Consider the following 26,832-nt stretch of genomic DNA (forward strand, 5'->3'; position numbering starts at 1 on the left):
TGATTTAGGATCCCTTATTCTACAGAAGCAGCAAACACAACGCATGTGTACCAGTGAAATATGCAGAAATGGAACTGCAGTCTTGAATGCTGTGAATGTCAGTAGCACTGCCTGGTATTAATACATCAGTATGGATTAATTGAAGTGTTTAAGTGTAAGTTAACAGCCTGTAGTGTTTTGGGAGACATTGTTACATGTGAACGAAGCAGCATTTCTTGTGAAGATTTACATTTTCAGCCTAAACGTACCTTGTTGTGGAATTTCTGGATGTTAAACTACTGTCTGCTATGGGGAAAAGCCACTTCCATCGATAATCCATCTTTCTTAATGATCCTTCCCCCTTTCTCTCCTGTCCTCTGGCCACGGGAGATACATCAGCATAAAGTGACCTCTTCTCCTTGGCCTTGTTCTTTGTGTCTGTAGGTTTGAAAGGGCAGCAGGAATCCTGCTGCAATTCAGAATGTAAGTGTGGGGTTTAGCACCTGGGAAGAGGCAGATGAGCTTCTGCTTCGCTGCGCCAACCTGTTGGAAGTTTTCTTCTGGGGATTGGGGACGTTGTGAACGATTCCTGGACGTAGCTGGATGTACATCATGTGTTGCAACTTGCTTTGCAGCCTTCGAGCCCAATGGATCAGATGGGGAAGATGAGGCCGCAGCCGTATGGAGCTAACAACCCGTACACACAACAACAGGGACCTCAGGCGGGGCCGCAGCAAGGACATGGCTATCCAGGACAGCCCTATGGACCGCAAACTCCCCAGAGATATCCCATGGGAATGCAAAGCAGGACGCAAAGTACAATGGGCAGCATCTCATATGCACAGCAGGTAGAGCACCCAAGCTTCTGTAGTCTCTGTTCACAGCAGGGGCCAGCAGAGGAGCAGCAGAGTACTGTGCCTTCTGAAGGGATCACTTCAACCAGGTTGGAATCAGTTGCTTTGGTAAAATGGCGTTTCTTTAGGCTACGTGGATCTAGGTATGATTGATGTATGAGGACCTGTGGAATCCTTGCTTCCAGGAGAGGCGGTGCCAGAGCACTGAAACAAGGGAAAAATAAATAGCAAGGGGAGTAAGATACTCGTTCTGCTGTGTTCTGTTAAAGACATGGCTGTTCTTCGCAGAAGAAATTACTTCAGGTCAGTTTTGGCTCATTACATGATCCAGGTGGCTCCTGCTGGACTGTGTGCAGGATTGCAGAAAAGGCTGCCTTTTCCTGGAGCAAACAGTCTTTCCTTTCAATGTTACTATCGTTGAGAGGTGGTCAGATAAGGATCCCTAAAAAATGGGTTAAGGTGCCTATTAAAATGCTGTTACTGCCAAAAATAATGTCACACGAGTGACTTTTGCTGTTGTCTGGGAAGTATCTAGGTAGTGGCATGTTCCTAGTTAGCTGCTCTGCACAGGTCTCTGAATTTTTTCTTCTTGAGCATAATCTTACTTTTGTGTGTGTATGTAAAATACCTTCATAACTGGTGTAACTCTGTCCTTTTCTTCTGTAGATTCCTCCTTATGGACAGCAGGGCCCCAGTGCATATGGGCAGCAAAGCCAGACTCCGTATTACAACCAGCAAAGCCCTCATCCCCAACAGCAGCAGCCTCCATACTCTCAGCAGCCTCCATCCCAGACCCCTCACTCTCAGCCTTCGTATCAGCAGCAGCAACAGCCTCAGTCTCAACCTCCGCAGCTTCAGACATCGCAGCCTGCGTATTCCCAGCAGCAGTCCCAGCCGCCCCATCAGCAGTCCCCAACTCCATATCCTCAGCAGCAGTCCTCAGCCCAGCAGCATCAACAGAGTCAGCCTCCCTACTCACAGCAGCAGTCCCAGTCACCCTACCAGCAGCAGCAACAAACTCAGCAGACAGCTTCCTCGGCTCTTTCTCAGCAGTCATCTTCATACCCTCAGTCACAGCCGCAGCAGCAGCAGTCTGCATACTCTCAGCAACGCTTCCCTCCTCCTCAGGTAGGCCATCCTCTGCTTTGGTTCCTTCTCTTAAATGGTTTTTAAAGAAACTTGGGAAGATCCTTTCCTTTGTGCGTTGAAAGTCGGTTGAACTACACATCAGCAGGCTGGCTGGAACGATTACGGTAATAGATGTGCTGCCTTCGCTGTCATGTCTAGATCTGTATCTCTCTCAGAGAGATGTTACGGTGGTGATACTGCAGTTTTGAAGACTAATGTTGAGTAAATGCTGCTGATCGGCCATCCCAGTCCAAAGGGTTTCATAATGGAATGGTTTTCATCTTGTGGCCTGTGGAAGTTCTCCAGGTGTTCCAGAGTTACTTGGTTTAGCACAAGAGCAGAGTTGACACGTGGATGGTGGGGGAAGAGTTAGCTCTTAAGTGTAAAACTTGGCTTTAGGGAGGAGAAGTAAAGCATCAAGTGTATGGAATTTCAGATGAAATCGTGAAGCTATTTATGTAAATTGTATTTCTTTTCAGCAAGGCTTAGTCTGTTAATAGTTGTGTGAGAAGCTGGCAGGGACTTCCCAGCAAACATTGCAGTGCCTCAGAGGTAGCTTTAGGAAAGTTGAAGATTGTCATTGACTTGTCTTGTTTGTGCAATGAAATACTTGGAGCTGTGGTAAGATGTTGGAAGATGAAGAAGCTAAGTGGGCAGTCTCTCAGGACAGTCCCTGTTCTTCAGGATCTGTAGTAAGGGAAAGCCAGAGAATTGCTGTTTTGTCATGTTTTAGATGTCTGCTCGCAGTGCTCTTGGTAGAAGTCCAGCAGTGTTTGTCCTCCTGCAGAGCCCTGTGCATGCTGGCTTGAACTCTTTGCTGTCTGATCTCCTGTTTTGGGCAAATGTCACCAAGGGTGCATAATTCTTCCACAGTGTGAGAATTTACCAGAGTCGTTCTGGCAGAGGCTTTATTTTATTCCCCTTTGTGGGTTTTTGGTGTTTCTTGATGTTTCAGGAGTTATCTCAAGACTCATTTGGGTCCCAGGCATCGTCTGCTCCCTCAATGGCTTCCAGTAAAGGGCAAGAAGATATGAACTTGAATCTTCAGTCCAGACCTTCTAGCCTGCCGGTGAGTGGTGAGCTGATCTAGAAGCGACTGGGGCGAGGGCAATCAGAAGCACAGCACGATAAATTAGCACTGGTAGTATTCCACATGGAAATGGGAATGATGGAGGCTGCCTGTGCTTTTTACTAAGTCATTAGCTTCTGGCTTCCCACTGGAGATTAAATGTAATTTACAAAAGTAATGGATTTGAGAGTGAAGTTTAACCCTAAATCCTCTGGTCTGCGTGTTCTAGCTGAAAGATGGTGTTTTGGAGCTTTCTGTTTGCAGTGTCTGAAGCACCTGTCAGAACAAACCCTGACTTTCAGGGGAAAAGTGTCTCACTTGTGTTCTATGTTCTTGTTCCTTCAGCCCACTGTTGCACTGGTGGTTAGCAGCCTGGTTCCCTTTCTGTGTTGTTGGATCCTTAAGCTTCTTTTGTCCAATCTGACTGAACAGTTGGGGAAAAAGACAAGTTTATTAGTACCTGGAGTGAGGAAGATCAGTCACAGATAACTCCTTCCTTCACAGATGGAAAATTATATCTTGTTTTGCATTCTAGATCTGCTTGCTGTATGTATAGTGAACACCTGGGTGTGAGATGAGTGCTTAGTGTTCCTGTAGGTTGTTGGACCAGAAGAGTTTAACTTTGGGTTCAAACTTCATCAAGAAAATAGAGAAGGGTTAGAAGTTTAGATCAGTTTGCACAAGTTGGTCTCTGCCTCTGACTTGGAGGTGAAGTTTTGAGCCGCTGAGTTCTGATTTACCTAGTTACTTGCCTTGGAAGCAGTAGGAAGTGAGTGAGCTTTCATTTCTTGTTGTTTAGCCACTGGCTAAATCAAGTTTCTAAGCTGCAGCTGGGTTGGTGTGAGGAGAGTGAGCAGTGTTTATAGCAAAGTTATTTTTGTTCTCAGTAATGAGAACGGCTTTGTTGGGAACCCCTTGAAATAATTCCTTTGGATTGTGGCTACAAATTGTCACCCAAAATACAAAGTGATTCTAGTTCTGACCACCTAATGGGAGTAGTTGTGGGTTGTTTCTTTTTCCTTTCTTTTCCCTTTTATTTTTCCCCCTTTTTTTTTTTATCCTTTTGGACCCTGATTACAAAGATTTAATCTGTTCTGAGGCCTGGGGCAAAAAAAAAATCCTTTTAAATAGCATGTTTCTTTCCACTCTGCCTCTCCACAAGTTCTTCCATGTGACCCATCTCCTGGCAAAGAATGTAGGAAAAGTGAAGCCACTGAAGTAATTGAAGAAATTGCTGTAGCTGGGAACGGTGGGAAGTCCTGTTCAGTGGCATTGTTGATGGGGCCTTCCTGAATCCTACCAATCAGCGCCCTCTGACTCAGATTATAGGAATTAGTTGCTCTGCTTAGCAGAAGTGGCTCCTTCTCAGCACCAAGTGGGAGTTTGTTTTATACCTTGTGGTTAGAATGTATGTGGCCCCTTTCAAATGTTCCTTTTTCCCCAAGGAGTTGAAGAAAAGATAGCTATTTCTGCTGTAAGCATGAAGGAATCACGTCCAGGTTTAAAGTATTAAATGTCCACCAATTCCTCATCAGGTACTTCAGAGATTTGCTGAAGGGTCCAAAGAATGGGGCTGGCTTTTGGAACTGGCCAGCTATGAAGCTCACTTCTGTTTTGAACAGACTTTGGTAGCTTGTTTTCCTGACAGTATCACCAAATAATTTATATTTAAGAAATCAAACAGCCTTCAGCTTACCCAACACCAGTGTGTTTTTGGGCCTTCTCTTCTTTGGTAGGCAAAAACTAAACAAGGGAGACCTCCCTTGCAGAAACTCACCCTTATTCATCGATGTTTCCTAATTCCTTGTCTTCTTGTTGGGGTCTTGTAGGACAAGAGCAGCATCCCTCTCTGTAAACTGGGAAATGCAGCAGACAGTGATGCTGTGGAATGTTTTAAAGGGAGGACCTCCCAGGTGTATGGCAGCCAATTCTTTTGTTTCAGTGATCAATCTCTTGCATGAAGTTTGGCCTGGGGATGCTTAGAAAGAAAAGAGCTACCTGGAAGGGTGCAATCAATTTCTTTTTATCTTCCTTATATTGCTCAGTCTGTCTGGTTTAGAAAGTTTTATCCTACTCGGGAGGATTGCTGGATCCCTGTTTTGCCGTTATGTATGACTTAGAGAAGCATAGTTAGTTTGTGGGCTTTTAATTTTTTGTGGAGTTCAGAGCCCTTTCCCAAGCCTCCGTGAGGGCTGTGGAATAGCTCACTGGGCATCTTGGGATCGGAGCAAATCCTGCCTTGCATCATCTCAGAGTAAACAGAGGCAGAAAAGGAGGTTGCAGCCTTTTAGGTTCTTGTGAAGTGTTATATTTATGTACCCAGTGCCTTTACACATTAATATTGGACGTCATCATTAATGTTGGAGTTATAAGCAATAGAGGGGGGAGTATTTCTGTGGCTGATCCTATCACAGTTGGGGTGCGTGGTCATATCCTGGAAGGTGACATTGTCACATTGTTCAACTCCTGTAGCTTAGTTAAACTCAGCCACGTGGATTGTTCTGGGTGATGGTCTTCCAGATACCTTCCTGAGAATGGTTTTTGTGTCACTAACCAAACTTTTTCCTGATGGTGTCCCTGTATTCGGACTTGGACAGCAGAAGAGTCAAATTGCTGATTTCTCTAATGCGTTGTCTGCTCATCTGTAAGTAGCAGAATGTCTGGGATTCCATTTCTGCTCAGGGTATATGCTGTTCTGCTTTAAGTATTTCCTGATTTGTTATTCTCTTTCTGAAGATGATACCTGCTGTATTTTGGGGTGACTGCTCCTGCTAACCTGAACTCACTGATGCCTTTTGGAGAGGAATGCATCCACACGAGTGTCCTGTCTGTTACTCTTTTCCTGTAGGTGAAGAACTTCCTGAAGAGTTTGCTGCTTCCCTAGGGAATCTGTCAGGATTGCAGCTAAAGTAAACTTAGCTTGCTACTGGATATGGGAGAAGTGTAGTTTTATGTGTCTAGCTGTAATAGAGGAATGGTAATCCTTAGTATAAATCTGTTTCTCCCAGGAGATTCCCTCGTCCCTTCTTCTTAGCAAAGGATTCTCCCTGGCAAGTCATATCCAGTTTATTCAGTGTCTTTTACCTTTGGTGGTTTGGATTCTGAGTCTGTAGAATTCAGATATTTCCAGCTACTAATTGCCTTCTGCTTAGACATGGAAGATGCTGGTAGCAAGTACAGGGGACGCAAATAGGCTGCTGAGACATCCATTTGGGTTTGGATTGCAAATCAGTTCTCTTGCAAAGTTCTCTGGAGTTCTAGGGTTATTGGGAGGAATTTTGTGTCTCATTATGGAATATAAAACAGATTTTTGTCCTGCTCCAAACTCTGTCTGATGGGCTGCCTTGAAGGAGTTGAATGCAAGTTTCTGATGGCTTTGAGTTGAAGGAGGTGTAGAGCATCAAGGCAGCCATTTTTGCACTGGGCTGTTTATACTAAACCACAGAAGTTGGTATCTGTGGTGCTGGGACTTCCAGCTTGACCCTAAAAGCCATTTATAAAGCAAAACTGCTTTGATACCATTATATACTGGCTTGTATTTGCTTTTCACTGGATGTTCTGAGATTTCTTCAGTGAAGCTTTCCTATCGGTGGAAACCAAAACGTTTGTGAGAGGTATTGTTTTCAGCAGTGTTTCGGTAGGAGAGGTGTTCTGCATGGGGTGGGACTCGTGGCCAAGCCGGGAGGGACAGACACTGGCAAGGTTTTGGATCTAAACCAGCAAAGATGTGTTTGAGGTTTTGTTGCAGTGAGTATGTCATGAAGCAAACTGGGGCAGGTTTCGGAATTCCCACCGCACAATGTCCTTACTTTGTTTTGGTCAGTGCACTGCACAGCCTGAGGGAGAAACCCCATCCCTGTTGTGGGCAACTTATTTTCATCTTGGCGTGGAATGGGAATCGTTTTAATTGATGTATTTTGCATTATTGGAGACCTGTTTTGTTTGTTCAGCTGCGTCTCACTTTGGTTCATCTCTGATGAACTGAAGTTTAGAACTGAACAGTGTCTTGTCAGTGGCAGGAAAGAATAAAACCAACTGAAAACCAATTCCTGATGCTGATCAACTCTGGAATGTGCATCCTGGTCTTGAGTCTTTGCAGCACGGATTTAGCAAAATCAGGTTTTGTGGGGAAGGGAGAGGAATGAGGCTGCAGAGCTCAGGCTGGTGCAGGAAGACCCTGCTGTGAATATCCCCAGCAACTGTAGGGGATTCTTTTGCCTTTCTTAAGTCAAGTGGTTTCTGAACTTGGATGTTGTCACAGAAGCACCATTTGGATTTTTCATTCTTACCGAGTGGTTCATTTCAACTTGTACTCTGGAAGTGCTTCAAGTGGAATAAAGTTGAGCTGTGTCGGCTGCGTCCCCTGACCTGGAAATAATCAATGCAACAGGCTGAAATGCAGCACAAAACTGTCTCAAAGCTGCTGTGGATGGGAAGGAAGGTGCAGCCCAAGAAATGAGCCCCCTGAGCTTAAAATATCATTTTGTCAATTTTTTGAGGGGAAAAGAACCTTTTCTAGTTGGATCTGCTGGTCACTTGAAGCTCTTTTCTTTTTGCATATGGGACTTCCTGCTTCTGTTTAGTTTGTATTTGGCCTTTTGAGCTTGTCTTATTGCTTGCCTTAAGAGAGGGATTAGTGGTGTATGCATTTCAAAGCAGGAGAGTTGCATGCTGTGGTGCTTGGGCATCACAGCTGAATGTGCAGATAAACACACCAGCACCTGGAGGCTTGCCCCGAGGAGCACAATACCTGAAACACTGGTATGAGAGAGCTCCGTGCATTCCAGTTTATGCTGATAGGAAGGTTTCTATCCCAAGTTATGATGATACAGGGAGTTGCAAACATGTCTTTTTCCTGACCAAGGCTTCTCGGTGTGTGACTGTGGCACCGTTTCCGTGGGGTTTCTTGAGAAGGTGATGCCTAAGAAACCTTTTCATTTTGCCAGTGCTGCCTCCAAAGCTACCCTCATCTTCCAGCCACTCCAGTGATATCTTTCACTCCTCTGACCTGCTTCTCAGTGCTGCAAAGCTATTTGTCCATGTGGCAGTTTTCTCTCCTCCCACCCCTCTTCCTCCAGGTTGGAACTGAGCTAATCTGACCCAGTGCTCGGGAGGAACCCCCCATCCTATGCTGCATCACCCAGGCTCTGGGCTGCGTGGAGCCCTCCACCTTCACAGCCAACAAACATCCCTTTTGAGCTGCTGCTTCACGAAGCTGCTGATGCAGCTTCGCAGGAGCCTGTGCTGGCAGCGGGTTGCGCTATGCTCGATGCCGGGCTCGTTTCCTGTTTCTATTCTGGTCGAGAGCAGCTCAGCTCTGCTTCCTGCCTGCACGCCTCGCACAGATTCCCCCTAACCCCCAGCCTTTCGTTTTCTCAGGAGCGATTTCAGTTATGGACCCAACTGAAAGAGGAGACGGCGACCTCCGTGCGGAGGCAGGCTGCAGGGACAGCTCGCAGCTCGCTCGGGAGAGGACGGTGTCTTGTTCTTCTGAACCCGGCCGGAGTGACTAGGCGGGTCAGTGTTTAAATAGGAAATTGCTGTAGGATGACCAGTTCTGGTCTGGGATCCTGAACAATAGCCTGTGCTCTGTCACAGGCATCCCCTGTGCTGCTGCAGCCTCAGCATACAGGGCTGCTCCTTGCACCGTGACTGCTGAGGTGTGCGCCGCGCGGGGTGACCCTCTGCTCTGAAACGCGCCTTCAGGCTCCTCATTGTTGTAGGGCAGGGAAATGAGTTTTTTCACTTCCTTTTTGCTGCTGACTTGGTGTTACTGCAGACCCTTTAAAATGCGCGGAAGCCTCTTGCGAGTCTGCTGTTGGACATACTCATCCTCATCCCTTTCCACCAAAACTTAACCCTGCCAGAGGTCTCACACCGTGCAGGGAAGGGAGGCTCGCCGTTGGTGTGACCTTCCTCTGCTGCATGGAGTGGTTGCAGGGATAAATGAAGGTGTTTAACTTTGGCTGACAGCTCTGCACGCGTTTTAAACCCTGCCACACCTGAGCTTTCAGTTTACAGGAGTCGTTTTCCTGTTAATGCCTTTTGGCATGCTGGATTGACTTGTCTTGGAGATGTGCACATCATAAATGCTGCGGAGAAAACTGTTTCCACATGGTGCTTGAATGTGGGGCATGGCAGGGGCCCAGGGCTTGGGCTGCCCTGCTCCCTTCCTGCAGCCATGCTGCTCGGATGGGCTTGTGCCCACACCTCTTGGGGACAGGGTTGGCGCTGTGATTTCACATGAGGTCTGGTAACCAGAGGAGGAGTTGTGCTTTTCGGTTTTAGTGTTGAATCAGGTCTTGGCCAGGAAAATAGAAGCCTCTGTTTAAAGTAAAAAAGAAAAGAAAATGAATTTCCTGAAGTGCCAAGAAGTGACATCTCTAGGAATTGGCTGCTCTGGCACCCTGACCCCGAGGGTAGCACCGGGTGTACGTCAGCGTCTGGCCTGGGCCAGGTTTCCATGGTTATGTTACCTCTTCCGTGCACGCTCGCTGCTCTGAGCCAGGCCAAGAGCAGAATTTCCTTGATTCTTTCCAAATGTGTCTTCAGTTTCTGTGTCCCATCCAGGTCAGTGGTACCTGGGCATGGATCTGGTATTGCAGACAGGCTTTGGGCTGCAGTAGCTGTGTCTGGGGCTCACGTAGCCCCTCGTGTCGCTCCATCGCTGCCTCCCCACAGTGACAATGGACTTTGAGCTGTCTCTTCAGACAAGCCAGATGCATCAGGCTTGCAAACACCTGATACCTTGGAAACCCTCTCTCCTAAAATCTTCCTTCCTTCTGCTTTTTTAGCAATTGATTCTGACACTCGGAATTGTTTAGAATAATAAAAGCTGAGTGGTCTTAAAATGCGAGGTATTGGCCTGAAAAGGAGCCTTTTTAATATTTGAATTATTTCAGACTCCTGCCTTTGCTGCATTTCTTTGCCCACCCTAACTCGTGTGGTTGGCATGGTGGCATAATCACATGCTGAGATGACTAAATGCTTTGGAGTCTAAATTGAACACATCGGAGACTGGAAAGCGCCTTCCAGAGGAAGCACTGCTGGAGAATTGGAATATCCTTATGGCTGGCAATAGGAGAGTAGCTTCCTGCCTCTGACGTGTTTTAGCATTTTATATGATCTGGGGTTTGTCTTCAGGCTGAAGAAGAATACTTAAAAACCTCTGCAAGACAAACCAAAGCTCTTTAAATAAATGGGTTGTGCTGTGTCATCTGAGCCCCACAGTGGTTTCTGAGCCTTTCTCATTGATGCGATCGACTTGTAGATCTCACTCCCCCTGCATCCCCTCAGTGTGCTGAGAGCATCTGCTGCTGCTTATTGTGCCTGGGGTCCTCTGTGCTTCTTTCCATGCTTATGAGGGTGCTGAGGCGCTGGCACAGGGTGCCCAGCGAAGCTGTGGCTGCCCCATCCCTGGCAGTGTTCAAGGCCAGGTTGGACACAGGGGCTTGGAGCAACCTGCTCTAGTGGAAGGTGTCCCTGCCCGGGGCAGGGGGTTGGAGCTGGAGGAGCTTTAAGGTCCCTCCCCACCCAAACCAGGCTGTGATTCTTTCCTGCAACTTGTTTTAGGGTTGTTGTTAAATGTTGAAGCTCGAGCTTTTATCCTTTGTGTGGCAAAGTTGCTGTGGCAACTTCTGTGTTAGCTGAAGTGACACTGCTCTGTCAATCAAAACTTGAGCATTTACCACTGCTGCTTTGAATAGTTCATGTTGTACCGATGGCTGGATAAACCTGGCAGTACTTTTTAGAAGCTGAGCAGTTTTCAAAGGGTTAAATTGGAAACACTTCTGGAGAGTTTTGCTGGTGCATTACCCAGGGTAAGAGCTCAGCACTGGAATGGGAATGCTGGCCTTCCACAGGGTAAGTTTTTCTCTTCAGCGACATCTTGTTTTGTGGATGAATCGTGTTGCTCCTTCTATACTTTGTGCTGCAACTACAGCTTTTGAATCTCTCCTCTCCAAAGACCGAGAATACGGCATTTGTTAGTGTGCTGGGTGTTTGGAGGGGGAGGAAAGCCCCTTTGTCATGTGTGTCCCCCCTGTTTGATTCAATTCTGTTTGGAGGGGAAGCAAAGGAGGGTGGCACAGGGTAGGAGCAGTAGATGTGATTAAAGCTCCTGCCGAGTAGATCTGTGGGAGTGGAGTATCGACCTCTGAGAAATCAATGGCTGCTGCGGTAGCAGTGCTGGCTGTTCTGCAAGGGCTCCCGTTGCAGGAATGTGGTAAAGCCAGCAGCACTTCCCGTGTCTGGCGTCCTCCCCTTCTTATTTTGTCCCTGCTTTGTGCCACACAACCAGGCTCACCTGGATTTACTGAGGTGGATGAGAAGAGCAGCTTATTTTGTGCAATGAGAGTACAATTTCTTGTGTGCCACTGAGCCCCTCCTCCTGACAGCCTCCTTGCTGAATGCTCTTTTCCCTGCAGTGCAGCTACAGCCAGCAGCTTCTACCAGTTCTTCTAAAGCCAGCCTGGAAGAATGAGCTTTTCAGCTTCTTTTTCAGCCAGGAAACTGAACGAATCTCTCCTGCATGTTCTAGTCCCCATCTTAGGTTTGTAATTGTCAGCACCGATGCCTGAGAGGAGCTTAAACCCCTCATAAGGGAAGGGAATATGGACTCTACCTAGCACAGGCTGAAGCCTTGATAGTATTGCCTTCCTGGTATTTGTTTTAGTGGGTAGGTGTTTTTTCCTTGAAGCAGTAAAAGTCTAGCACTTACTTCCTTTACCTAAGGACTGCTTGGGTGAGTAGTGGCATGTAATAGGTCTCGAAGGTCCCATTGCATGCTTAGTTTTGTAACCAGGATCTTTGGTTCCAAACGAGCTTGCCACAGAACCTGACAACTGTCTAGTTTGTGGTTGCTTCCATGTGATCCTTGCTAAGAGCAGAGGTTGGGCTTCCAGGGACATATCTGAGGGGCCAAACCCAGTGATTTCATTGCATAATTAAATCCCTTTGTTCCTTTTGGTTGCTGATCAGGTCCCATTTTGAAGGGTGATAGAAGAGAAGAGACAAGGCCATGAATTTAAAAAGCTTTCCTAAAACATAGAAGTGTGCTGTGCAGCTCGTGCTAGCATGGCAGTGGTCTTTCTTTTGGGCATTCCCTGGTTTTTATGCCTGGAGAAAGTCATCTTTCTCTCTTGAACTTAACAAAAATCCCATTCTTCAGTGCTTAACACCTGTATGGCATTAGAGGGGAGCTGTATGTGACCGAGGGGACACCAGCTTGTGTTGCTAGGCTTTGATTATATTGGATCAGTCTTCAGTCATCTCGGGTGGCTGGAGCATGTGGATGAACATGCTTCCCACACGTGTGTGAACACACAAAATCAGTAACAGGTAAACTGGCAGCTTAAAAATATGTAATTTTGGTTTCTACTCCACTCTTCCTAAAGTCTGACAGGCAACAGCGTGTTAACAAACAGCATCTTTCACTTCACTCTCAATTCCAGCAACGTTCTAGATGTGGTGAGAGGTTTTATTGGAGAGACATCTTGCACAATTCCTTCCTCATCCCCTTTGTCTCTTACCCAGCCCATCTGCACACCAGGAATGATGATCATCTAGAAGGTGCTTTTGGTGCTGTAAAGATGGACTTCTGCACAGTCACTGGTGGTAGAACAGCAGAGCGAGGCGAGTGGTGGTCTTCCTGGAACAAGTTGTGTATTTTTGGGATAGGACAGGACTTGGAAATGTGCTTCGGCTTTGGAATAGTTCACTTTTATGGCGATGGTAGATGGTTGCATTCCCACCCAGGGGGTTCAGTGAGCCGAGAGTTGGTGCTCGGTGGGTTTCATGTCTGTGGCGACCTGTGCTGATGGATTTAGTCGGGATTCTAAAGCTTGGCCGCTGACACTGAGCTGGTGGTGGTGGAGGGCTTGCAGGAGTGTGGGCCTTTTCCAGCGTGCCTCCATTCTCTTTGTTTTGTCAGCAAGAAAAACTTTGGAGACAGCAAATTACAACTGTCTCTAGATGAAGAGTATTAACTGGATCTCTACTGCAGCTGAACTTGTGTTCCCCAGCTCCAGCTTCTGGTTTATGCTGGGGCAGCAATGTGGATGTGGCATGCAGTGGGTGGGAAGGTGGTGGGAGGCTGCAGAGCCCCCTCCAGACCCTTCCATCACATCTGTGGAAATCTCAAGTCAGTTTTGCAAGGTGTCTCCTGCAAGTCTGGTGTAACTGGAGCATGGTGGGGTCTCCAGGACGCTTTGTGTTATGAGATGAGTGCTTCGTGAAGCACAAGATGCAAGATTGAGTTGTCTGCAGGGTAGAAGGAGGAGTCTATCCATCTTCCTGAAATAGCAGGGAGATCCTGGCTTGCCAGTCAGCTGTGTAATTCTTGTGATAGAGAGGGATGAGGTATTTTGGGTGTGGAAATAAAGGGGAAAGAAAGGACAAGCTTGTGATTTTTAAGTGTTGATAGTTCTTGAATGAGTGGAAGGGAACTGCAGGGAAAAAGAAATTGTAATAGAAAGTGGGTATTTCAATTAGTCGGAAGCAATGAAGAGGCTTTTTCCCTTTCAGAAAGAATTGGGGAATAAATTTAGTCATTGTTCTCTTGTCTTGCTTGTAAGCATCTTTATGGAAGCAACTGGCCTTAGAGAATTTACAAGCTCCACCACATGCTCGTCTCCAGATCATAATTTCCTTGAGTGCTATCTAGTGATCTGATAGCAGCCTGCCTGCACTCCTTCCCTCTTCCCCCACACTTTCCATATGCACTTAGCTTGGGGATGGGCAAGGGAGCAGTAGAGGAAGGCTGCAGTCCCCAGTGGGGAGATCAATTTGCTTTCTGGTCAGGCTTCCTGCTCTTCCAGATCAGTGGGATGGGCCAGAGTGGAGCCTTGAATCTCTTCTCCTCTGGGGTTTCGTTACCTTGATCTTAAGTATTTCTTCTTGTTTCATCTTTATGTTTGTTTAACAAATGAGCTTGTATCAGATAGTGAAATGGTGGTTCCTCTTTTCATAGAAAAGAAACGTTGCTGTTTCCAGCACACACTAACCAGCTCCCTTGTGTTGGTCATGCCAGGACTTGCAACCCTTTCCCTGAGATAGATGAACTCCCCTGCCCCCTCCTTTGGGTACCAGATTGTGTGATTTCAGGCATGGTTTTGTTGTGGTGTGAAAAGAAGGTGTTAGCTGCTGAGTCCTTGTTTGTCAGCAGTACTGACAAACCCATGCTGGCATCAGTGAGGGTTGGGCAACCAATCGCAGCTGGAACAGTTATCGTTCCAGGGTCCCCGTGGGCTTCCGCTATCAGGTCACATCCCAAAATAACACTGGGCAGTATTTCAAGTGAAGAAACTCAGGCTTTGGGGCTGCAGCCAGCCTGGAGTGTGAGATTCTGTGTGAAATAGTTGGAATCCCTCCAGCGTTTTTGATCTGCATGGCAGATGAGCAATAAAATGCATAAAAAACACATTGGAAACACGTGAGGAAATTCTCCAGACCCTGACGTTTCCTTCAAGTTGGCAGAGTTACTGCTGTGGAGCTTCACCTCCTGGCTCGGCTCGATTGGCTGCGCTCGTGGGAGGAGGGAAGAGGAGAAGCCCTTCTCCTGGTGCTGCTCTGTCTTCCCAGGTCTCCTCCTGATGCGCCGTGGGAGGCAAATAAAACCTCGCTGGCCCTCTCCTCTTGGGCTTGATCCAGACCCTCTGACAGCAGCAGGTCTCTATTATTTCAATGAGGTTTGGAGAGGGTTGTAAAGGCTTCTTTGCTACAGCTGTCTTTAAAACAGTCTGGGGAGTGATTTTTTTTTTCTCCCTTAGTTCGTGGTGCACTTGAGCAAATGGGATATCAGCTGAAGGGTGTCCTTTAGGTGCAGTTAAAAACTCCCACCACAACTCTCTGCCTTGATGGTTGGCATCCTGAGAAAATAACTTGAGAGGTGGGAAATAGCTCCTTGCTGATGAGCTGCTCGCACTTGGGCATTCCAATCCCTGCTCCTCAGCTTCCCCTTGCAGAAGTCTCTCTTCTGAGAACCCTGGAAAAAGAAGCACACACTCAGCAAATGCTGCTGTGCTGGCAGAGAGGGAAATCACTTTATTGCTGGAATTCCTGAAACTTACACATCTTTAGAGGTGAAAGTTGCTTTACGAGTGAATCGATCTTTATGGCCCCGTTTCAATTCAGGTCCTAACATCCGAGAAAGGTTGACATGTAATTCACTGGCAACTTATTTAAATGGATGATGTGAGAGTCGGATCCACAGCCTTATAGCTAAAGGCCTGCTTTTCCTCTATGTGAGGTCCGTGGTGGTATGCTAGCAATGCAGAGGGGCCCTTGCTCCCATGTCTGCAGCAACCCTGTATTAACCTGCTTAATTAAAACTGAATGTTTTTAAATGACTTGCAGGACTTGGGTGAAGCTTTGATTCAAGGTTGAAGACATCAGCTTGGAAGATTGTTATCTAGTTACTTAGGAGTTAAATTTCAAACAGTTTTTAACATTGCTTCATTTTATGTCTTGCAGATATTTTCCTGCCTGGCATTGCCAAGTCGTATCCTCTTGGTCTGCCCAGTTCACGTGTGACTGTTGCTCACACCATGCAGCAGCCAGGGACCTCCTCAGATCCTGGAGGCAAACCTTTTGCCTCTAGAAGTGTGTCACTTACATTCCTGATAGAGGGAGACTTGCACATTGCACCTTGCACGCTTGCTCTGTGGCTGTCCTTTCACACCAGTTTGTCTCAGGTGTACCTTTATAATGTGTTTTTTCCTGAGCCTAAAAATCTCTCATCTAAGTAGCTGCAGGCTCTGTCCCTCTGGTCTGAAGGTTGAACTGCTCTGAAATGCTGTACCCATGTAAGCTCATGGTGGTAGGGATTTTAAAGCTGCTGCAAAGGGCTTTGGCCTCCAGATTCATCTTGGTGATGATGAAAACAGTATATGGATGCATTTGGTGATTCATACTGAAAGTACCATAGTGTATTGTCCTAGTTTGGCCTGGCATAGGGTTAATTTTCTTCACAGTAACTATTGAAGGGAAATCCATCCAAGTTGAGGTTGGATGGATTTGGCTTCTGGACTCAGTTGGCTTCTGGACATTCTGGTGCCTTTGTTGACTTAGATTGGGATCTAGATGTGTGTCTCACACCAGTGGCTGAAGTTAGATGCAGTGAGTCTCAGGGAGAGGAGTGGGTTTTTTCTTGACTGTGTTGGTTGATGCTTTTTAATGGAAAACGTTGGCAATGCTGTCCCTCTGACTCCCACTTCAGATGGTTTCTGCAGTTGGAATGTGGGGTTTATCAATGCTGTTCATGGGAAAAAACTAAGTCGCTGCGTGAAGGAGCAATGCTTTTGAAGTTACAATAGGAAGGCAGTGAAAATTGCAAGAGATCTTTGCCACTATTTTTAGGCTTTTTCTGCAGTATTTTGGCTTTCAATGGAAATAAAACAAAGCTCTTCTTTTTTTTTCCTCAGGAAGATAATACTTCAGCAGTAAGCAAATAGACCTCTGAGACTCGTGCAGGAAATGATCTCTCAAACAGCAGTAATGGAAGGGGAGGAAGGACATACTATGCACTAAGTCATCCCACCAAGTGACTGGTGTTTTCAGCTCAGATGTACCATTTGCCAGCATTTGTTTGAAGCATTTTGATCAAATTCCACTCTTAAAATAGACAAGATTGCCCTATGCAGCAGGCAGCTGAATGCGGTGCGGCTGATGCCCGGCTCTCCACTTTGTCCTGAATGTCACTGTCTGTCCAGCAAGTGTGATGAGGTTGTTGGGTATCTCCCAGGTGGTTTTCCTCTTCCTAGGATGTGGTGACTGTGCTGCTCTCCAGCTTAGGTGGTGGGATGTGCTGTCAGAGCCTTTTCACACCTCACCTGGCAGACCAGTGCCATGGAGCGATAGGCCTCTTGCTTCTCAAGGCTGATAAGTTTGCAGTATCTTGTGTCTGAGGTCCTTCCACACTGCACAGGGCTGGGAACATGTTACCCAAACTGCTGCTAAACCAGACCTCATCCAGTCAGTGTAAATGAGACCAGGGTGTCCAGGTTATTTATCAGTTGGCTCAGCCTTTCTACGTGGTGTTTTACATGAGGCTGGCTCTGTCCAGGCTGGTCAGCTGAGCTCTGTGCTGAGGGAGTTGATCTGAAATGCCCTCGAGGGCTCAGTCCTGAACACTTCTGATACAGGGCTGATTGCTCTGAAAGACTTACAAAGGATAGCTGAAGTCCTGGTGAGCTTTGGTCTGCTGCTACTTCACTTGCTGTGATCCTTTGAATCCCTGGCAGGGATTTTCTCTAATCACTGGGAGTAGTTGTAATTCCCAGCTTTTTGTTCAGATGCGCCACCACTTCCTCTGTCTTGGACTGTTATTCCTTTACTCCAGGCCAAGCTGGAATAGCTGATGCACCTTATTATCAAACAGCTTGTACAACTGTGTGTGTTGGATCTGCACATCACCTTCTTGGCTGTATCCCATTTTCCAGGCTAGCCAGCTGACTTTCGGTGCCGTCGCTTTGCAGTCGCTACTGTGGCAACTGGAGGTTTCAACTTCCTTAGACTTTTTGTGCTTTTCTTCTCCAGGGTGGATGCGTGCAGTAGGAAGGGTGTTTTCTAGCCTTGCCTTCAAGAAAAGCTGAACTTCCCAGGCTGATATCATAACTGCTAATTCCTGCTATCTCTGAAGAAAGGGAAGTGGGAACCCTGAAGAGTATTCTATGGTTTTCTTTTAAATCTCTCTTTAGTTTGTTTTTATCCATCTCCAGTGAGTAGTTTCCCAGCTCATATGAGGTTTATGAATTAATTATGGCAAGGCAGGAGTTTTCTGTCTTTCAGAGGCTGAGCCATGTTTCTCTTCCAAGCCGTGATCACATGGACTGTTCCCTCTATTTGCAGTTTTACATGGATTGCTGATGCATTCTTTAATTTCTCGCCTCTAAACTGAATTAAAAGAAGCAAGAAGAATTAGCAAGTCATTTAGCCCATCAGCAAGCACTCAGCACATCAGCTAGGGAACTCTTGGATTCAGAGATAGGCAGCAGGATAAGACACATTTGGCAGTTACCTCGGTCTGCAGCAGCCTTCGTTACTGACAATAACACAAACAGAATTCATTGATTTCTATTTGTAGTATGCCTAAGGGAGAAATACGCTCTTTCTTAGTGGTAGGTGAGAGAACAGTCCCATGTCTTTTTATTTTTGCCTGATGTGTTTCTCTGTGTATTGCAGGACCTGTCTGGTTCAATAGATGATCTACCCATGGGTACAGAAGGAGCCCTGAGTCCTGGAGTAAGCACATCAGGGATTTCCAGCAGTCAAGGAGAGCAGAGTAACCCAGCTCAGTCTCCTTTCTCTCCACATACCTCTCCTCATCTGCCAGGCATCAGAGGACCCTCCCCATCCCCAGTTGGCTCTCCAGCTAGTGTTGCTCAGTCCCGCTCTGGTCCACTTTCACCTGCTGCAGTACCAGGTAACACTGCTTGGCACGTGTTGGTCTTCTGATGGGGCTGCCTCGTGCAGCTGGAGAGTGGATTAGAGTGGTCAGTGGGGAGGAATTGGCCACTGTCAGTACTGTGTGGTTATTGAGGTCCTGTGAGCTCATTTGTTTCCTTTAAATGTCTGTGACTTTTAAAGGCTATAATAAGATGGGTGGGATGGCTGGTAAACCAGCAGTGTTGTTTTGCTGGGTTAATGTGCCTGATCTTGCTCTGCTTTTTCTTCACTGTGGCTAGCATAGCCTTCTCCTGAAGCTGTTGGTAGTTCTGGTGTTTACTCTTGCATCCTGGGTTTGTGGTGTGCAGTGTTTGTGATTAACCACTCTCCCTTTTGTGGTGCAGGCAATCAGATGCCACCCCGACCGCCCAGTGGCCAGTCGGACAGTATCATGCATCCTTCCATGAACCAGTCAAGCATAGCGCAAGATCGAGGTGTGTGACAGCAGCTAAAAGATCTAATTGTAATAAAGCTAGATGTGTAACTAAAAATGACCTGGCCTGATGGCATGGATTCGATGGTGGGACAGCATTTAAAAGATGCAAGTGTTTGGGCATTTTGGCTGTAAATTCAGCTGTTGCTGGTTGTTTGGCCTCTTCATGTCCCCTCCAAGCTTACTCTTTGGCTTGTAAGATGTTTCTTCTGGCTCTTTACACTCTTTTCTGTGGATGTTGCTTTTTCAATGTCCATAACCATAAGCTTCCAAATGAGGGGTGCTCACAAAAACATTGTGTGCCTTTTGCTCTAAGAGAACACGGTTAATATGGGGAGAAATGCCTGTAAAATTTCACCTTGCCTGGCTGAAGGTATATAGTTGTCACCCTGAGAAAACAAGCAAACAGAAACCAACAGCAAGCCCTTAGGATTTGCAGTCGTCCTGTCTACCCCTGTGACACTGGGGTTTGTTTTCTGGTTAAACCAGGAAATTGGATCTGTTATCTTCACAGATAACACTGGCTCCCTAATAGCAACCACTGTAAAATGTGTTCAGGCTGTTGCTCAGAGGATTTTGTTAGTGGGTCTCTGTTACCTCAGAACATCTGTGTCCAGTGGCACCTCTGGATACTTCACACTAATAATTGTCTCCTCTGCTCGCTGCTGACCAGGTTACATGCAGAGGAACCCTCAGATGCCCCAGTACAGCTCACCCCAGCCCGGCTCAGCCTTATCTCCCCGTCAGTCCTCTGGAGGACAGATGCATGCTGGAATGGGGCCATACCAGCAGAACTCCATGGGAAGCTATGGACCCCAGGGTGGGCAGTACGGACCTCAAGGTGAGGCACTGTCAGCTCCTCAAGGTGGGAACTGAGCTCAGCAATCTCATTGTAACATCTTGTCTTTGAGAAACTCTTTTTATTTGTCCCCTCTTGATGTGTGGGTGACACAAACCAGTGTGCTCCTTATGAAATGGAAGGAACTGTGCTTTGTTCATACTGAGATTGATGGAATGTGTTGTTAGTTGTACTTGTACATGGAGGCTCCTTCCTCCTCATTTAAGAAGCAGTAGGCCCTGCAGCCAGTTTAACAGAAAAGGGCCAGTTTTCTTTGGAGAGGAAGAAAATTGAGTGTTGTATGTTTTGGAAAGGGTTAAGTGAGGTTTTTTTACATCCTGCCCTGGACCATTTGGCTCACTCGGCTCGGTTGAGGTTTGGGAGAGTTTCAGGCAGCTTTTGAATCGATGTTGTTACTTGGCTATGTCAAAACACATTTTATGTGGCTTATATCCAAGTACTTTGACTTTTTGTTGAGGTGTTAACACTCCCCCTCATTTCTGTTAGTGATCTTTAAATATTTGCTGATAGAAGATTTTTATGGTGATTCATTAACTAGTTGAATGATGTTGTCTTCCCCTCTTTTTTTTTTATCTCCTTAGGAGGTTATCCCAGGCAGCCAAACTACAATGCTATGTCCAATGCCAACTACCCCAGTCCAGGAATGGGAGGAAGCATGAACCCCATGGGAGCAGGGAGCCAGATGCATGGGCAGACTGGTGTGCCACCGTACAGTGGGCTTCCTCCAGGGAGGATGAGCCATGCGACCATGGGGAACAGACCTTATGGACCCAACATGGCCAATATGCCACCTCAGGTGGGGACAGGGATGTGCCCCCCACCAGGAGGCATGAATCGCAAAGCACAAGAAGCGGCTGCTGCCGCCATGCATGCTGCTGCCAACTCCATCCAGAACAGGTAGGGAATGGCATTTCCCCCTGGTCTCTCTGAAAAGTCCCTTGCCCTACGTCAGATCTTGGTTTCAAAGCTGTGGAGGGAATAGCTCAAATTTGGGGTAATGCTGAACATACACTTCCTCAAAGGTTCACCCTTCTTGGAGACTTCTTCATTGATGTTCAGTGCTAAAGAAGGAAGAGCTTGGACAAGCAGTGTGTTGGAGTGCATCATAAATGACATTTTCAGGGCATTTTCACTCTTCATAGGTGAAATCTGTTTAACTCAGAGATCCCTTCAGTTGTTTCTGCTTTCTGGTCACCGTTGTTACATGAGTGACTTAAAAGACACTGCGTGTGTGGTAGTGCCTATAAATCTAGCAGCCAGCCATGCAGCTGCATTTGAACCAAGGCATTCCTTGTCCAGTGTAATGAACTCCTTCCTTTTAGGAGCTTGATGAGCAGCTGGGGGAAAGGGGGCTGGAATTCAGCACTGAACTTTGCAACTATTTTTGTGTGGTTTTGTTTTGTTACGTTTTAATTGCACATTTCAGAGTAGGTGTGTGTGGCTTCTCAGAATGCCATGAGAGCCATGACCTTGCTTACAAACTGGGTTCCCCCAGTAAAGCTGTTGAATATATTTGTTACCTGACTGGGCATTGTCCTCTTTATCCTGACTTAAAGGGCTGCTTCTGCAATCTGCTGTCTCACGTTACCCATGACTGCCAAGAGGTCAAGTTCCCAAATGCCAATAAAGGCATCAAAGTCTGTCCCTTTGAGTAGTGACTTTGAGGGACAGTTGTGTATGAGGCTTTCTGAGAAATGTAAAATGATGTAGATTGTATGGGTGGCACAAAGGAAAGAAGGAGAAATCATTAAATGTGGCTGGAGCTCTGCACTGTTGATCTATACACATCATGTGTTCTCAGCTGAACGCACAGGGCTGCAGGATTTCCAGATCTGTTCTCCCCTGTAAAGGCAACTTAACAACTGAAATGAAGTTCAGTTTGGGGATGGAATAGAGCAAGAGTAAGGGTGAGAATGGTCAGAACTGAAGTGCCTCTTTCAGAATGGTTTGCGTCCTCTTTTGAGAATGAGACTTAGACTCTAGGGTTGCTAAGCTCTAAAAGAGCACCTGATCTTTGGTCTTTTGCTGGAAGAGTGAGCTGGAGAAAGTCACTTCTCCACTTCCTTTATAGGTTTCTTTTAGCAAAGCTGCTTCCTTAGAAGACAAGATCTTAGTGTTTAGTATTGGGAGTAAGCATCCGTTTCTTCCTTGCCTTTTCCAGGCCTCCTGGTTATCCCAACATGAATCAAGGGGGAATGATGGGCACTGGACCTCCTTATGGACAGGGAATTAACAGTATGGCTGGGAGGTTATGGCATGATAAACCCCCAGGGCCCACCCTATCCAATGGGGGGGAACATGGCCAACAACTCTGCAGGTAAGCCAGTGCTGACCATTAAGGCACTTCCTGGATTTCATTGTGCTGAATTGAAAATGAGTGTTAAAGCCTTTTTTAACTCCCTAGGGATGGCAGCAAGCCCCGAAATGATGGGTCTTGGGGACGTCAAATTAACACCTGCAACTAAAATGAACAATAAGGCAGATGGGACACCAAAAGCAGAATCCAAGTCAAAGGTAAAATGTTTTGGGTTTAGTTTTTAATGACTCCCATCCTCTTCAGCATCCAGGAAAATTAAACCATTGCATGTTAACTTGGATCAAACAGTGCATCTGTCTAGGAGTGAGTGGTGTTCCCGAGGGAAACCTAATTTGATTCATCCTCTTTACCCTGAACCAGACTTGTTGTTAGCATGGTTGTCCTTGTCATGGGTGATCTGACTTGTGACCATGGTTCTAACTCAGGAGAGTGGCTAGTCCACGGGATGTCCTCTTTTGGAATGTGTTAAGTTTTGAAGCATAATTAAAGTGTCTCAGCATGTTTTTAGAGTAGACTTTTAGAATGTTTTAGAGTAGGCTCTGACTGTATTTGCAGTAAACCACTAAATATGTGTGTTAATAACAGTATCCTTGAGGAGCCTGAACTTTGACATCCCCCCTAGAGACCCACTAGCCCTCAGTAAGGCCAGGAAAGTGACTTATATGAGAATTCACATGTCCCCCCTTGTTTGACTCACAATTTCAAGCCTCTGTGTAGGATTTCTAACAGATGCTTGGCACACCTTATTTATATGTTCTTATTTCAGTCGTGAGCTAGTCTTGAGGGGGAGCATTGCCCAGTCCTTTGGGAGAAATCCATTTCACTTGCAAAACAATTTAGTATTAGGAATTATCACCTGCCATAGTGAAACTGCCAAAGGAAGTGTAAATAAACCTGAGTTTGTTTCTGGTGTAGGCTTGGAGCTAGCCAGTTATCACCTCTCAGCTGGGAGGTGGTACACCGAAGTGTTACAGTTGTTTCACAAACAAACCTCTTACTAATCCTGTATTAAAGCCAGAAGAGGGAGGCAAACAAGTTCTTCAGGGAGTGTTTTTTGTCTTTGCATTACTGCTACCAGTTTCAAAAGAACCACTGAAAAGGCAGTTTGTGAGCCCATAGTCTCTCTCAGTTTAAACCCATTCCCCCTTGTCCTGTTGCTGCCGTCTTTGATGAAGGTCCCTCTCCAGCATCCTTGTAGCCCCCTTCAGACACTGGAAGCTGCTCTGAGGTCTCCAGCAGCTTCTCTTCTCCAGGCTGAACAGCCCCAATGTTCTCAGCCTGTCTCGATACACGAGCTGCTCCAGCCCCTGATCATCCTCGTGGCCTCCTCTGGACTTGCTTCAACAGCTCCATGTCCTTGTGCTGAGGACACCAGGACTGTACCCAGTGCTGCAAGTGGGGTCTCAGGAGAGCAGAGCAGAGGGGCAGGATCCCCTCCCTGACCTGCTGCTCACGCTCCTTTTGATGCAGCCCAGGACCTGGATGGTTTCTGGGCTCAAGCACACACTGAAGCGGCTCATGTTCAGTTTCTCATCAACCAACACCTGCAAGTCCTTCTCAAGGCTGCTCTGAATCTCTTCTCTGCCCAGCCTGTAGCTGTGCCTGGGATTGCCCCGACCCAGGGGCAGGTCTTTGCACTTGGCTGTATCTGTATATCTGGGTAGCAGGAGATTTCTGCACTTGTGTCAGTGAACAGACGAGGGAAGAGAGATGATCTCTGTGGGGAACCCCTCGCACACTCATCAAAGCACCTCATCTTTACTTTTCTTTTGAGGCATGTTTATTTTGGCTCCTTTGTGGTGTTTAGTTTCAGTTTAACCTGGCACCTACCACTTGGGCAAGAGAAGAGGCTAACCAGAGGGCTGTTCACCCCGGCAGAGTGCATTAGCCATGGGGAATTTGCAGTTGAATTAGCTGTTTTCTCATAGATTCAGCAAGCTCTCTGCAAAGTCTCCTTGAGGTTTGTTTGGTTTCTGTAGCGTTCCTGAAACCTTTCGCTTTTTAGAAACACATATTCTGTGAATTCCCTGAGTAGCAGCTGGTTTTCTGATACCTTTGTTGAGTAACACTTGCCTGACATTGATCTGAGACAAGTGTAGGGCTGCTCTAAAGCTGTTCTCAGTGTAACAGCAGAACTTTGAACTCTTACCTGACTGCTTTTTTGAAACCATCTCAGATGTGAACCAGCTGCTTTTGTGTTGCTCAGTCCTGATATCTCTTTCCTTCTCCTAGAAGTCCAGTTCCTCTACTACAACCAATGAGAAGATCACCAAACTCTATGAGCTGGGTGGTGAGCCCGAGAGGAAGATCTGGGTGGATCGTTACCTGGCCTTTACTGAGGAGAAGGCCATGGGCATGACAAACCTGCCGGCAGTAGGCAGGAAACCCTTGGACCTTTACCGGCTCTACATCTCAGTGAAGGAGATCGGAGGATTGACTCAGGTGAGTGCCCAGCAGCCAGCGTGGTGACTGGGTGCTTGTATTCAGAGCTGCCCACCATCTGCCAGCCACAGGCTTAACGGGCAACAGAGTTTGAAGTTAGCTTTGGAGTTAAATGCAGTCCTGACTTCCCATTCAGCAGTGGTTATTTCCTTTTTCTTATTGTAAGTAACACCTATAAACCCAGCATCCTTGAAGTGAGCCAGATGTCTGCTTTCCCAGTCCCTGGTTGGGAACACTCTGTGGTGAGATTCAGTTCAAGTGCTTTTTCCACCTGGTTTATCTAGTGCAAAGATTGGTGACACTGTTGTTGCATCTCACTGTCCGGATGACCTCCTGGCTGATTTCATTTGTAATCTGTCCCTGTTTGGAAAGTTTTCTGTAGATGAGGAAGAGAGTTGACTAGTTTTGGGGTTCTGAACACGACTGTAGCTGCTCTGCTTGGCACTTACTGCATCCTTTGTGTTAGCGGGGAAGTGCTGGTTTCTCCCCAGAAAACCTCTTGGAGGAGGAGCTGGATTTTGAGTTCAGAGCCTCTTCTTTGATTGTGCAGGTCAACAAAAACAAGAAATGGCGCGAGTTAGCCACAAATCTCAACGTGGGCACATCCAGCAGTGCAGCTAGTTCTTTGAAGAAGCAGTACATCCAGTGTCTCTATGCCTTCGAGTGCAAGATTGAGCGAGGTGAAGACCCCCCTCCAGATATCTTTGCAGCTGCCGATTCAAAGAAGTCTCAGACTAAGATACAGCCTCCATCTCCAGGTGAGTGTAGACACTGGTTTGAGGTGTGAAATGACTGTTTGCACCAGAAGATCTCCCATGTTGTGGGTCAGGCTGGTTCCAGACTTCCACAAATTCCCTGTGTCTGTCTCTAATTAGATGGTCTCTAGTTGTGTAGATCAAATACTTTTGTAATCTGGGAGTGAGTGATACCAGGAATGTCAGGCTTCTTGGGATAGGTCAGTTTTTGTGTGTCCCACCTCTATATTAAGATTAAAGAAAAGGACAATTTAAAAATCCATATACACCAACATACACACACCTCTACACTTCCTAGTACACCAGTGCCTTTGGGAATTGGGTGGAAAGGGAAGTCTGGAGTTACCCCTACAAGCTGATCTCTGCATAGTCTAACAGCAGCCCTTGTTACTGCTCAGCTTTGGGAACTTGCTAGAAAAGCTGTGCTTGTTTTGATTATGCAAGTGTTACCTTCTGGGAGTAAATGCTTGATGTGGGTGTGAACTCATCTTCCTCACCAATTACTTCTTTCCATCTTCAGCAGGAGACAGTGAGGACTTTCTGAGGCTCTGTGCACAGGCAGCATTGTAAGCCTGTTACAGGCTGAGTGCTCTAGAAATCAAGTCCCTTAAAATGCACTTCAGTTGTTTCAAATTCGATGGAGTGCTCCAGTTTCTGAATATTTAAGCAGAACAATTCAGATTTGTTAAAAAAAACCCCAATCCCCCCAAATCCAACAAAAAAAGGAGGAAAGGTCCAGGCTGGCAGAGCAGAGCAGAGCCTGAGTTGCTGCTGAACTTGCCAGCGCTTCAAGCTTCAGTTTTCCAGTTTGTTTTATAAGTAAAACCTTGAGATGGTTTTTCTGGTCAGGAGCCTGTTCATGTAGGTGAAATAAAACGTTGTCTGCTTTGAAGTTCCTGTAATGTTTGCAAAAAATGCCTTTCTGGTTCTGAAACTTGGCATTGTGTTTGTCAAGCTCCTGAGGAGTGGAATAATGAACCCTTTTTGGATTGTATTGCAATTGTGTCTCAGCCCTGCTAAGCCCTCGATCGACACTGTGCTTGTCCAAATACTCTGTTGGCAGCTGCATTTGTCTGTCCTCTCTGTTACAGAGTGCTGGTTTCTTTAGGAACTAATTCATGTCTTTTCACTAGTCAGGAAACCTGTCCCAGTGTAGCTTCAAGCTTGGTATATTCTGCAAAACAAAGCAACTTTTGTGTCATTAGACTAAACTTCTGTCTAAAGTGTTGTCTCAGTTCCGCTTAAACGAGACCACAAATCCATCCCCACTTTCTTTCCAAAACCACTTTCTTGCCCCCCACAGATACTAGGCAGTGGACCAAAGATGTTAAGAGCATTTGGAGTTTATTTGGAGAGGGCTGAGACTTTTCAGAAGCCACTTATACCCTCCTGTGGCACTTGGTGCCTGTCAGAATGGCTTTGATGGGGCATCAATTTTCATGTTGTTTTAGCTAACAGGGAGCTATGTGGAGGTGGTGAGTCTGCCTTCAGGGCTGTGCTGCAGGTGATCTGCTTCAGCACATCAGCAGTAGGAATTTGCAGGGCTGCTGTC

At 46.5% G+C, this 26,832-nt stretch overlaps 1 protein-coding gene across 1 annotated transcript in view; it reads left to right on the forward strand.

Moving 5' to 3' along the window:
* The first annotated feature begins 584 nt into the window (after positions 1-584).
* Positions 585-26,832, forward strand: part of LOC104411935 (AT-rich interactive domain-containing protein 1A-like) — a 36,117-nt gene continuing 9,869 nt past the window's right edge. The window contains 12 exon segments of the mRNA XM_010022492.1: positions 585-827; positions 1,500-1,961; positions 2,917-3,030; positions 18,211-18,451; positions 18,819-18,908; positions 19,581-19,748; positions 20,348-20,663; positions 21,928-22,009; positions 22,011-22,083; positions 22,171-22,280; positions 24,316-24,525; positions 25,076-25,283. Coding sequence (XP_010020794.1) covers positions 627-827; positions 1,500-1,961; positions 2,917-3,030; positions 18,211-18,451; positions 18,819-18,908; positions 19,581-19,748; positions 20,348-20,663; positions 21,928-22,009; positions 22,011-22,083; positions 22,171-22,280; positions 24,316-24,525; positions 25,076-25,283 — 2,275 coding nt within the window. The 5' untranslated portion in view covers positions 585-626.

Source organism: Nestor notabilis, unplaced genomic scaffold (assembly GCF_000696875.1).
Source record: "Nestor notabilis isolate BGI_N333 unplaced genomic scaffold, ASM69687v1 scaffold29609, whole genome shotgun sequence".
NCBI classification, from domain to species: Eukaryota; Metazoa; Chordata; class Aves; order Psittaciformes; family Psittacidae; genus Nestor; species Nestor notabilis.